This window comes from Tamandua tetradactyla, chromosome 15 (genome assembly GCF_023851605.1).
Source record: "Tamandua tetradactyla isolate mTamTet1 chromosome 15, mTamTet1.pri, whole genome shotgun sequence".
NCBI lineage: Eukaryota > Metazoa > Chordata > Mammalia > Pilosa > Myrmecophagidae > Tamandua > Tamandua tetradactyla.
Window position 1 is genome coordinate 68,901,309 of NC_135341.1, and position 13,863 is coordinate 68,915,171.

The 13,863-nt window shown below is 37.7% G+C and overlaps 1 protein-coding gene across 1 annotated transcript in view; it reads right to left on the reverse strand.

Annotated features, from left to right (window-relative positions):
* The window catches only part of KCNH8 (potassium voltage-gated channel subfamily H member 8), a 396,752-nt gene that overhangs the window by 264,796 nt on the left and 118,093 nt on the right, over positions 1-13,863 (reverse strand). Inside the window, exon 2 of the mRNA XM_077130036.1 lies at positions 12,645-12,878. Coding sequence (XP_076986151.1) covers positions 12,645-12,878 — 234 coding nt within the window. The remainder of the gene's footprint in view (positions 1-12,644; positions 12,879-13,863) is intronic.

Consider the following 13,863-nt stretch of genomic DNA (forward strand, 5'->3'; position numbering starts at 1 on the left):
TTGGGGTGGCCCTTCAGACTTTATGAAAGCTACAAATTTTATGCGTTATCAGAGTTAAATGCTCTCTTGCCTCTTTCCAAACACATGTGCATCGCACAACATGTGCACACACATCACATAACATTCAACAAACGTGTTTCTCTAAATAAAGATGTGAAAGTTTTAAAACTTGGCTGCACGTTCTTTGCCACTCCTCCTACGAAGAGGAGAGTGCTATGTTGCCGTCTTCCAATGAATCCAGATGAACTTGTGTGACTGCGCCAACCAATATGGGATGCAGGAGTGATACCAGGTGACTCCCAAGACCAGGCCATAAAAGGTCTTGCAGCTTCTACCTGGTTCACAGACAACTTAACTACCTTGAGGCCTCCATGTTAAAGAGGCCACGTGCAGGCCCTCTGGCCAACATCTCAACTGCTCCCAGCCTTCCCAGATGCCAGACATAGAGTGAAACCATTCTAGACCTTCAAAACAGTGCATCTCCCAACTGAACACCACCTTCCACCAATTCTACGTGGAAGAAGAGTCATCCATCCAAGCCCTGCCCAGATTCCTGACGCACAAAACAGTAGTATACTAAAACAGTTCCTGCTTTAGGCCACTAAATTCTAGGCTAGTTTGTAACACAGCAATCAGTAACTGGAACACTAAATAAACCATGCTGTGCTTCCTGCACTCTGCCAGCCTGTTTCCGAGGTCTCCCCTTCACTAGGTTTTCAGGAAACAATTGAGGTCTTCATAAATACTCGTAGAAATCCAGAGGAAATGTCGTCACAGACCTCTTGGCTTCCAGTGATGCAAGGCTTTAAATTCTGTGCTGTCCTTGTGACTCATTTTGATGCTCAGTGGCTGCTCCCCTTCCAGGCCAGTCAATAGTCAATCCTCCTCACCCTCCTGGTGCTATTGTGTTGATGCTCTGACACCCTGTGCTCTCAAAAGTTTGAGGAGAGGCTTTTGAAAATCATTGCACTGGTTGTTTAGTTGCATTTCTCTCGGCCCAGAATCTGAATCCATGGGAAGGAGAGGGTGGGAAATAACCTTGTTTTGCTCTCCAGGTCTCAGTCAACCTCAGGATACTGTGAAACCCTGGCTTCTCTAATTCTTGTTGAAACAGATTCCTGACAGGGCCACCTCATCACTCTCCAGATGTGGTGAAATTCTACAGTGACTACAAGTAATGCCCATGCTGGGAGGTCTCATGTCCATATGAAACTCTAATATTGATGCTATACTTTCATCTAAAAAGTATTTTCCCTACACACGATTCTTAAAGCCCATTTCTTAATAGACAAATGAAGAAGCTGCATAGGCCACACATTTAATATTTTAATTTTGAGAATAATCTAATATTCTATCTCTCCAAGGCTTTACCTTTTGCCTATGCTTAGCTCCAATTCTAAAATACCTCAAGGGCATAAATCAAATATTTGAAAATCTTCAGCAGGGTCATAGTAAATAACCAAGTATTATCAAACTCACTAAAAATATATCTTAAATACAAATTCTGTCTGATAAGGAGAAAATGTTTCTTACTACCATTTCCTATCATGAACTCCTCAATGTAAAAGAGAGAGGTCATGAAATCTGTTTCTCTCTTGTCTTCTATCATAAGACTGAATCTGAATGACTGATTTGGACAAGCCATGCATATATTGGAGTCAGGATAGTGTGTTGTCCAGTGGGTGGTATGCATACTTCTGATTATATAAAGATTATTTTAGGTGACACAGCTAAATATCTTATATTTTAATATCTTTGTATTGGTCATAATGTGTATTTGAAACAAAAATATGCAACGAGCACATCAAACCCAACTTTAGACGTATGGGAAAAATGAGGACGATATGACCAGATGTCTCTCCACTCCTGTCTCCAGTTTTCTTTGTCTCTTTCACCTCTTCTTCCTCTCTCTCTCTCTCTCCATCTCTCTTCTCTGGCCCCATCCATCCCAACTCAAAAGATGCCTCTTCAGCTGCCTGGTTCCAGTTTCCTTGCCCCTCCCCGCATCGTTTATTATTTATTGAACATTCTGTTTTCAGCTTCCAATTTGCATTTGAATACACATTTAGCAGCTGAGTAAACAAAGGATCCCCTATTTAAAAGACATGTTCCCTTAAAAAGAAAAAGGAAATTGTAAATAAATTGTTTTCTTTGCTGGGAATAGTATTTTAAAATCCATGTCACAGAAAACTGACAATCTGTCTGAAGGAAAAGAAAAAAATAAGGAAGAAGGAAAGAAAAAGAGAGAAAGAAAGAAAGGAAGGAAGGGAAAGAGAGATCCAGGACTGTTTTTTCTGTTATTGTTGTTGGCATTTAATCATGTATAACGAAATTAAATAAAGATATAAGAAATGTGAAATGCTTCAGTGGGTAAAATGACAAGGGAAAATGACCAAGGAAGGATGGCCGAATAAGAGAAAATTTCTAGAGAAAGGCTAAATTAGGCACTAACATATAACACATAATCTTATTCTGCATCTCACTTTGTCCTCTGTAAATGTGAGACAATTGATATTTACTTTAAAGAGTTATTGAGAAAATTAAATAAAATAACATATATGTGTGACTTGGCACAATATAGTCTATTTGATTTATTATTACTTAGATTTCATGGTATACTTTTCACTTTTGTTTTTTGGTTTTTGAAAATTTTAAAGCAATGTTTTCATTGGATATTATTAATGATCACTTCTATTTGTGCCTGGAGAGCTTGGTTTTCCCATTTAGTATAGTGATTTTTCATTCCTTTTCCTAGCAGTTTATTTAAGTACAAAAGAAGGAAGTCAATTTAGAGCAAAACATTAAGTATGCAATAGTTTAGGAGGTATATAGAAATGGCAAATCTGGAAGATGGCATGGAAATAAATGATGTTTGTGAGAAACAGTTAAGAAAGTCACCACAACCCTTAAGACCCAAGATTATGTTTTTATATCATACTGTGATAGTTAGGTTCAGATGTCAACTTGGCCAGGTGAACGTGTCTAGTTCTGTTGCTGTGGACATGAGCCAATGGTACATGAACCTCATCTGTTGCTCATTACATCTGCAGTCAGCTAAGATGTGTGCCTGCTGTAAGGAATGATGTTTGATTTAACTGGTTGGTGCTTAAATGAGAGAGCTCAACGTAGCACAGGCCAAGCTCAGTATACCTCATCTCAGCATTCACAGCTCAGCCCAGGCCATTGGAGATGTAGAAAGAAATCACCCCTGGGAAAGTTGTTGGAACCCAGGGGCCTGGAGAGAAGGCCAGCAGAGATCGCCCTGTGCCTTCCCAGGTAAGAAAGAACCTCAGTTGAAAGTTAGCTGCCTTTCCTCTGAAGAACTAATGAAATAAATCCCCTTTTATTAAAAGCCAATCCATCTCTGGTGTGCTGCATTCTGGCAGCTAGCAAACTAGAACACATACTTCATAAAATATTCGTATTTTCTTCTAACCTTTTGACTGAAAATTATAATTAAACTTACTTACATAAACACATTCTTTTTCATAAAGCATGCTTTACATTATTATTAGCAATGTAAAGGAAAATAAAAGTAAGGTCACATAATAAAATAAGAGACATGTCAATATGTCATACTCAGATGTAACTGAATACAGTAGGATATAATAAAGCAGTTGGATAATTGGGCCAATATGGAAAATTGCTATGAATGCAACAGCAACAAATGCAGAACATGTACAGATGTGCTGCATCAGTGACAAGTACTGTGAGTTGGTAATAGGATTTCCTAACATGGTGAACTCCCAGTAAAGTTCTCAATAAGACAACAAACATTCAATCTCCCTCACTTATACTGTGGTCTCATTCTAGAAAATTCAGTGGAAAAACTAAAGACTTCAAAAAGACACTTGGTGTTTATGAAGTTAAGCTCTATGCTCACATAATTAGAAAATGGTGTTTTAACTTCTTGAATGTCTGATGGGGCGTTACAAAGTCATGCCAAATATTGGATAATTTTCATTTTTAGAGCTGTGTGCTGGTTTGAAATCTTGTGTACCCCAGAAAAGCCATGTTCGTTCATCTTCATTCAATATTGTTGGTTGGGATCTTTTTTTGTTTCCATGGAGGCGTGACCCACCCAGTTGTGGGTGGTACCTTTTGATTAAGTGGTTTCCATGGAGATGTGTCTCTACCCATTCAAGGTGGGGTCACTCACTAAAGTCCTTTAAGAGGGAATCATTTTGGAAAAACCTTGAGAGCCTACACAGCCAGAGACCTTTGGAGATGCAGATCCCCGGGGAATCCTTATGAAACAAGAAGCTGGGTGAGAAAGCTAGCAAACATCACCATGTGCCTTCCCAGGTGACAGAGATGTCCAGAAGCCGAAGACCCCAGCAGATGCCAGCCACACGCCTTCCCAGCTGACAGAAGTGTTCCAGATGGCATCAGCCTTTCTTGAGTGAGGCCAAACTCTTGTTGGTGCCTGAATTTAGACGTTTTCACAGCCTTAGAATTGTGAACTTGTGACTTAATAAATTCTTTTTTTAAAAGCTGTTCTGTTTGTGGTATATGGCATTCCAATAGCTTTAAAAGACTGAAAACCTACTATCTCCTACATTGCAGTATGTTTAGAATCCCTGAACCTTGCCCATTAAATGGCAATAACACCTTCCCAAACACCGAGTTGAACAAAACACTCCCAGAGAATTGCAGGATGATCCTAAGAAAAGATACCAGCTCCACTAACAGCCAGTTATTTAAGAGTAAGGACTTTGGAGTCACTGGATGTTGGTGCATCCTATTTTTTTTTTTTTTAAAACTTACTAGTCTATGATCTTGGGCAAGTGACTTTACTCCTAATATATTTACTATAAATGCAACCAGGATAATATTTTGCAATATTAACCACATCATTTAATTTCCTCCATAATTTTTTGTTCTTTTGTAAACTCTCTCTTTCTGAAGACCAAGCCATTACGTTCCTCTCCAAGGCAAAAACTGGACATGTGTAGTAAGAAAGTGGATTTGACAGATACATATATAGAGGCTGAGACTGGTAGATCAAGTCATGAAGATCTTCCACATTTTAGGGAAGATACAATCGTCTAATACTAACATTTAATCATGTAGCTGGAGTCAGGAAGAAGGCAAATATGACATGCTAAGCTTTATCCTTCAGGGATTGTGAGAATTTTTTAAAAAGAGCAAGAGCAGGGACTGCAAGAGATAATCTTCCCACTCAGACTTCACAGACCCAAAGCAGGGAGAAACTGTGTTGGATAGTTTTTTTGTTTGTTTGTTTTGTTTTAAGGTAAAAGATTTGTCCTATTATATTTGAGACTTTTGAGGAAAACCACTTACCAGGTTATCTATGTGCCACACAGACTGAATGCCTACTTTGAGGAATTGTGTCAGCAGAAGGGGGTGTCTGAACTTATTTACTCAGAGATTTCCTTTGCCTCTATGTGTGAGAATGGCATTTGTTCATGAAAACAGCTGTTACCTTCCCAAGGGGAGGAATGAGAAGGGTAGGCAACAGATAATTAATGCCTGGACCAGTGGCATAATGAAAGAGTAGGCAAAAAATTAAGAGGTGTCTACTCTGAACTGCAAGAAATAAGAGACAGCAGATCATTCAGGAAGCATTGCCAGCCATAAAACTCAACTGTAAATGTCACTAAGAGGAGCAGCAGACAGATGGAGGAGACATGAATCAATGGACAAGCAAGAGGTCAAAAGGGCTCTTTCTACATGATGCCATATGTTCAGATATGGCCCTTGCACCCCAATCATGAAAATGGCAATTTGAGGAGAAAAACAGTAGAAAGGATTCTACTAATCCTTGGCTAATATACCCAAAGAAATTTACATTATCTAAAGAGATTGCAATAAAATATTACCCTAAAAGACAGCAATGGCAGTGGAGTTTTCATTCTCAAAACATCCCAATTCTTTCACAAAATTAAATTAACTAAGATAGCAAAATGAGAAACCTACCAGAGACAGCTTCAAAAAACAAAATAACAAAAACAAAACAAAACAAAAAAACAATGTGACAATGTGTCACATAAACCACAGAATACAAGATGATCAGGCAAAGCCAATTAAAAGCCAGATACTTTCAGAAACAGGGTCTGGGCAGGAGAGAACAGTGCAGGGAAAAGACAGTTCTCATTGCCTTACTTGCTTGGGAATCTCATTAATCACCAGTAGGTACCAGCCTCCCAACCTCTGAGTTCTCAGAGTGGAGAACTCAGCAGGCAGATCTGAAATCAGTTGAAATGGGAGCTTCATCCTTACCAAATTGAAGTAGAGTGCAAGGGGGCTACATAAAAATTGGGTGGGGTTGAGGCTGCCTGGACCATCAGTGCTTTCAGAAAATCAGTAGTAATCCTGTTTTAGAAGGATACAACTCTCTACTGAAGAGAAGCTGCTGAAATCAGAACCCCTCTTGATCAGAGCAGTATGATGAGGGTAAAAAAAAAAAAAAAAAAAGGAAAAGGTTCAGATACTAAGTATGGGAGGGATCCAAAGGAAATTTATCTCAGAAATTACCAAAGATGTAGCTATACAAGAAGTCATCAAAAAAAAAAATTGTCATAATGGTAGGAGCCTTTGAGCCATAGATTTTTCCTAACACATTTATATTTCCTGTATTATACTAGAAACAAAGGAAAACACATCACATTTAAACAGGTCAGTAGGAGAGGATGAAAGAGAAGATAAAGAGAATATTGTTCTGGATAACACACATACAGAAAATGAAGGCACATCCAAAATATCTCCATAAAGTGGACAAAAACAAATCTTTCAAAATTAATTAAATGTAATTAAGAAAAGATACAAACTCTGAGATAACAGCATAAAACTGATGTAGAAAAGTTTGGAAATTATGTGGGTAGGCAAAAGAAAGATACAAAAATATAAGCTGTCAGAGCTCGGAAGAATAAATGAAAAGTAAAATACTCAAAATACATACAGAAGGAACACAAGTGTGAATGGATACCAAAAAAATATAGTAAAGGAAGTAGAAGACACAAGGTGAGAAATGAAAGAGAGAGAAAAAGGGAAAATTAAGAAAGAGAAAGGAAGTAATGGATATAGAGGACAAGTGAAGGAGGGCCGGCATAGATACGTTCTGGTAGAGGGAAAAATAATGATAATTATAATTCATCGAAAATTTCCTGAAATCAAAGGGCACTAAACTTAAAGACTGAAGGATATACCATGTATATGGGGGAAAAGTAGACCCAAATATTTCAAGAGTCAGAAAACTATGACCCACATACCAAATCTAGTCTCCCTTCTGTTACTATGAGTAAAATTTTATTGGAACATAGCCAAACCCATTAATTTATGAATTTTTAATGGCTGTTTTTTGTTTTCTACATTAACAGAGATGATTAGTTGCAACAGAGACCATAGAGCCCACAAAATGTAAAATATTAACTATCTGGCCTTTAATTGTAAAACTTTGCCATTTGATCTACACCAAGATATATTCTAATAACTATGTAAATGGGATGAGATTAAATGAATCCATTGTAGTCTAGAAGAAAATACTAGGCCACTTAATTAGCAATTCTTTTAGAATAAATCCATACTCTATACCAGTACACAGTACATAACATAATTGAGATATTCAAATGAATGAATGAGAGACAGTCTTTTCAGCCAAACTGATGTAAAAGTATAAAGACCACAGTCATACTGCTACAAACATTCAAGAACTCAGGGAAAACTGTTCCTATGAGCCCATCCTATGAAATGGCCCAGAACAAGCTTCAGACAACCAATAACTATGGGAGAAGCTTTATGAAAGCAAAGGACTAACAGTGATCATTAAGCATGTTTAACCACAGAGATGAAACTGAATGCTGGGATATGAGTGACAGAAGACATGCAATTATGTGCCCTGACAATGTAAATACACTTATCAAAAAGGTGGAAGGGGAGCAAAGGGAGAATATAAGGAAACAGACAAGCTTGCTGATAGCCGTATAAATATTAACTAATACCAAAAGAATGCTATTTGAAATGAGTGCAGGGAGAGGGAAAGAAAGGGAAATGGCTGCTATTCAATTTCAACTTTGCTTAGGGTAGGAAACCAAGACAGTATCTTTAAAAGTTGAGGCTGTAAGTATTATGTAAAGGCTAAAAGTCTTACTTAAAAGATAACTCTTAGAAAAATATACAAAACTTCCTAAATACCAAAAGGGATACTAGCTATAAAGAAAGAACAGAGAAGACAAACTACACTTCAGAGGGCCCCCAAATGTCCACTGATAAGGACTGGTTGAATCTACTATTGTAAATCCATGCCATGTAATCCTATGCAGCTGTTAAAATATAATGAGTGGTCTCCAGTGTATATGTATAAAATGTGCTACATGTAAGGAAAGGAGAAAGCCACAAATTTACATGCATGGCTTATATTTAAATATGAGAAGACAAACATAAAATTGCTAAAATGATTACCCTTAATTAAAGTGAAAATACATTCTGTTCACTCCAGAACATCCCTGGTTAATGCCTGTTGTATATCAACATCAATGGATGGGGCCATTCTTTGAAAAGGCCCCCTACTAATACTCATGTCTGATACACAGGTAGATACTGAAATTAGTACATAGAAGAACAAAAAATGGGAAATGTTAGTTAGCAACTGAGCATAATAATGTAAAATATTACCATCTCCATTTTGGACAAAGAACATATTGCAAATTATGTTATCTGTGAAACTGTTTGCCTTCATAATTATTGCTTAATTTAAAAAAATGTACTCTTGTTTTATATTAGTTTCCTCACCTATAATATGACAATAAGAATATCTTCTACTTAGGACTGCTCTAGGATTACAAGGGCTAATATAAGTAAAAATAAAGTGCTTGGAACAGTTCCTGGAGCATAGTAAGTGTGTAAAAGTGTTAGATATTATTATTATTATAGTTGTTATTAATTATTATTGACATTTTAAGTCAATAATACTTAGTACTGTCTCATAATTATTCTTTATTTTTAGGATGCATATGTGTGTACGTGTGTGTGCATATTTCTATGTGTCTATTTTCTGTGAGTGGCCTAGAGGAGACTAGAAGACCAAAAGGAGAAGGGAGCATAATTTCACATCCTACTGGAACAGAGATAAGAAAAGGGACCAGACATGGACTATTCTTCAAAATCCTGCTATAGTTTCATTTGGGGCTAAATTGCTCTGTATTTTGGGTTGAGTTCTGCTGGAGAATCTGTGTCCCACACATTTCCTTGGCCAGGAAAGGAAGGATCCTATTTGTCCAAGGCAGGACAAATTGAGTGGCTAAAGAATGAAGTTCTTCTAAACATGGTCATCCTGGAAAGAAGTAAAAGAGGGACTCTCTTTAAAGTGGAGTAGAGAGGGAAAGGATGGCAAACATCAAGACTTAAAGCAAGGCTAATAATTGCGGTTCTAGATAATGCCAGTGAAGTATTTCCTACTTTTATTTTCCTTTGGACTCAGTAAAAAGGCGTATTTGGTACTGTGATCTAAGCATGACTTTCTTCATAATAAATCCCACGTTTTGAACCTTTAGCCTAATCTATTCCATATCACCAGCCTTGCGTCAAGTTACTGGAATTACAGGCCTGGGCAGGAAGGAAAAGGCAGCCTTTTCCCCATGAGTTTAGGGAATCAATAGCAATAGCAAGGAGCCAGCTGACAAAGCAGCTCAATCACCAAATATCAACAGATCTCTGGAGAAAATGAGAGAAAAGCGCCCACTCTCTGAAACATATTAGAAAATGACCCTTGACAATAGGAAGATTAAGGTCACAATCTTATTTTTTAAATCAGAAATCTGGTCATTTGTAAAGTATCTATAGGTCTCTCTAATCATTTTAATTCTATTCAGCAAGTATTTACCGAGAAAACATGATTTGATGGACGCTGCTCCAGACTCAAGGCTGCAGTCACTGGGGATGTGGGATAATGAATGCATACTTCTGCCTTCAAAGGCTCACAATTGAATGTGAAGACAGACAGTTAAACAAATAGCTATAATACAGCATGATTAGCATAGAGTAGGGGGCAATTTTTAATCACTTGTAACCGGATCGATTACTTTTCTCTGAATGTCAGACAGTTTGCCACAGTGACAGGCTTAGAAGGGATGGATGCCTTTAATAAGTCCCACCCGCATGAGTCCAGGGCTACAGAGATCTTATTTAAAAAAAAAACTGGGCTCATAAAATTCTTTTGGGTACTGACTTCCACCTTGTGCTCTATGCCTTCTCCTCATGGGTCCGCCAAAGACTCCATCCTTTGGGTTTCACACCTTGATTTTTATCCTTGGCCCAGACCTTTCTCAGGGATGTCACATTTGAAATATTTTGAGGACACTTAAAAAAAAGACACTCAGATGTGGAGTCTATACAAGGCGACTTTCTTAAGAAGGACAAGTCTGCAGTCAGCAGATATTTCAGACAAAGGATTTCCCTCTTCCCTTTGTTCCACCAGATGACGGTTTTATCACCGCCTACCAGTCTGCATTCTCAGTGACACCCTCCATTTTCTTTTATCTCAGGCTCTCTTTTCAATGATCATGGTATAATTAGATAGCATTGAGAACCTTTTATTTTCTCATATTTGCTAAGTAGGACTTGTACTGAGCCTGGGAACAATACAATGGTCTGAGCTGTGTTCTTTAGTCAAAGAGGTGGGATATCTTAACCCAGTGGGATGTTCTTTAATACTTCATGACTTCCGTGTATCCAGAAGCCACATGGTCAAGGGATGTCCTCCAAGGACAAATAACTTATAAACGGGAATTCAGTCCCTTTCTCTCATCCTGACATTGACTCCAATATTAAGTGTTGGGAGTAAGATATGGTTATGGGAATAGGGGATGAGTTCAAAGAGGGTGGTTAATGAAATTATGATGTGGAGAAGTCCCATGAAATATACTATATTCCCTTGGTTGTCTATAAAGCCAGTCTCCTAGGCCACAAACATACACCACACAACACAAATCTTCCATAATAGATTTTTTTTAAAATAGTGTATTGAGGATGTCAAAGTGAGAAGGTAGAAAGCATGTGGGTCCTTGATTACGAAAATTATACCACTGGATTAACAACCCCTGGAACCACTTCCCCCAGAATCTCATTTTTATTGTTTAAACCATCATAGTTGGACATTGTAGTACGTATAGACAAAGGTATTAGTTGAAATAGACCCTCAAAACTTTTGTGAATGCTCATACTTCTGAATTAGACTATTACCTACTCTTACGATGCTAGCAAGCCAAACTGGTATCTGCTTACTGTAAGAGCAGTTGTTGTCATTATCTTTGGCCCAGATAATTCTTTGTGTCTTGCAGATTGTTAGATTCCAGGGGGATCTGATACTGGCATCTAATAATCTATAAGACACAAAGAATTATCTGGGCCAAAGCATCAATAGGGCTAAGGGCAAGAAATCCTGCATTGGAGTATAAGCTAAACATTGCAACAAAAACATCCCAAATTATAGTGAGATAGAAGTTCATTTCTCTTAGTCTTTTTTTCTCTTAGGGTGGGAAAGTGGATCTGTCCCAATATCCAGTTTCCTTCTATCTTGTGGTTCTGCATTCCCCTATGGTACTGTCTTTGTCAAATAGTCAAGGCCATTTGACAGCTTGGTCTTGATATTCTGATCCATGGGACAATGATACAAGAGAAATTTCAGGAAAAAAAATCCATTTACTAGGGGTTTGCTCTGGAAGTTGCATACATCAGTTCATCTCAATTATCACTAGCCAGAAACTAAGTCACATGTCACTTAACTGCAAAGGAGTCTAGGAGAGGTAATCTCTTATCCTGATAGCAATGTGTCCAGTTAAAACTCAGGATTCTGCTATAAAAGGAAGAAGGAAAGCTACTAAAGAAAGAGGGAGACTCTTCAATATTGGGGAAATGATGTATGTCCTAACCTTTGATTTAGCCTTTCCTCAAATTATTGCCACTTGGATTCATCCCAACTAACACTGCTCTTAGGCTATTGATATTTATTGCAGCATAAGACACAAGTATTGCAGATAAAATGCACGTCCCTAGATCATCTTTCATCTAGGAGAGAGTCACAAAACTGTGGCCACAAGAAAGTGCTTGGTCTTTCCCCAGTGGCAGTTTTGAGCCCAAGCAAATTTACACCCACCCTGAGACATTGTGTCTCTTGTTTAGTCCTTATGACTTAAGGGAGTAGTGACAAGGGCTCTACTAGAAAACAAAATGCATATGCTGATATCTTTTAAATTTCCTTTTCTGCCAGTGATGCTCCAGATCTCTGTCCTTAGTGACTGAGGTTGAGATGTGTTTGCTAAAGGCATAAAATTTGGAAAATTATCTCTGGCTAAAAGGTCATGGGCTAATATATTTGCTACTATCATATTTAATACATATTTTAAGAATAACCATAATATAATAGGGATTCACTTTATTTAAACATGTATTAACTCAGTTAATATATTGACATTGAATAGTTATCATTCTAATGCTAAATTTCCTGGCGGTTTTTGCTACTACTGGTTAAAAAAGGTCATGGTCCAAGTCATTTGGGGAACTTCTAGAGTTGACTGTATTTATGTGAAACACCATTAAGCCTTAATGGGTGTTATGGAACAACTGTCAAGTTGAAAGAAGGCGACCTTTCACAACTCTCCAATGAGCTCCAAAGAAAGCCAACTCACCATTCTTCTTGTAGAACATAATTTCCCCTTTGAATTCTGTTTTTTCTTCCAATGACTTTTCTATCTGAAGCATCAATTGCTCATTGGTTTCAACCCCAAATAAGAACTTGCAGCTGCAACTCTTCTGCATGACTTCAGTTCGGGCAAATCCAGCAAGCTCACAGAAGCCATCGGAACAGTAGACTATGGGGAAACCCTTAGCCACCTGGGCATTGGCAAGGATGAAGTTGCTATCTGTAGAACAACAAGGAGAAGACACTCAGCAACCAAAAAAGAGTAAGAAACTCTTATGTAAATCACAATTTTAGTAAAAATTACGAGCATTACATTTGGCCAATATTGCCGAAAATGTGTGCCCTGATATGGGAAAGAGATATCCCAAAACATGAAATGGCATTAATTAGCAGAAGTGTTAAACTCTATTTCTTGGATTTTGTAACACACTGTGAAGGCCACATAATGTTCACGGACCTGCCTTTGAGACATTTGCTAGTTGGCAGTAAGGTAACATGCTTCTGAGCATAGATTTGGGGTTTCATATCCCAAATGTGTCACTTAATGTATAGGTGTACTTAAACAGTTTACTTAAGCACTCTGTGTTTTAGTTTCCTTACTTTTGATTTCCCCCAAAGCAGGTGCTGAGACAAGGATTTGAGTGTAAGAAACTTATTTAGGGAGATGATTCCAGGAAGTGAGCAAGTAGGGAAATAAAGTAAGAAAGGGAGGAAAGGTAGATAAGAGTGAGGTAAAAAGGGATGTACTGCTATGGACAACCCTACGGGGCCTCTAGAAATACTGTGTAGTAGAATGCAACTCAGAATTGTCCCACCGAGAGGAGAGAAAGGTGGGGTATTTATCCACCAACACACCTACCTCATTGGTTAAGGGTCACTTCTGAGGTGTCAATATGTTGTCACTTTTGACCTAAAATGAGGAATTATAAAACCCTTTTGAGAGGTAACTTTTAGGTTTGGAATGACTTAAGACTATTATTGAATCATTCATTCATTCTCTTGGTGCAAGACAGTGTGAGAGGCTAGGATTTAAAAGATAATAAAAATAAAATGGAAAAACTACAAGATTAGTTGTATGAAAAAAGTGAGATTCAATTTTGTATGTATAGCATGAAATATTTGTCTGAAAAACAGATAAGTATATATAAGCATGTGCACGCATGCTTACATTTGGAATGTTTAATTATACCTAACATAAATGGAGT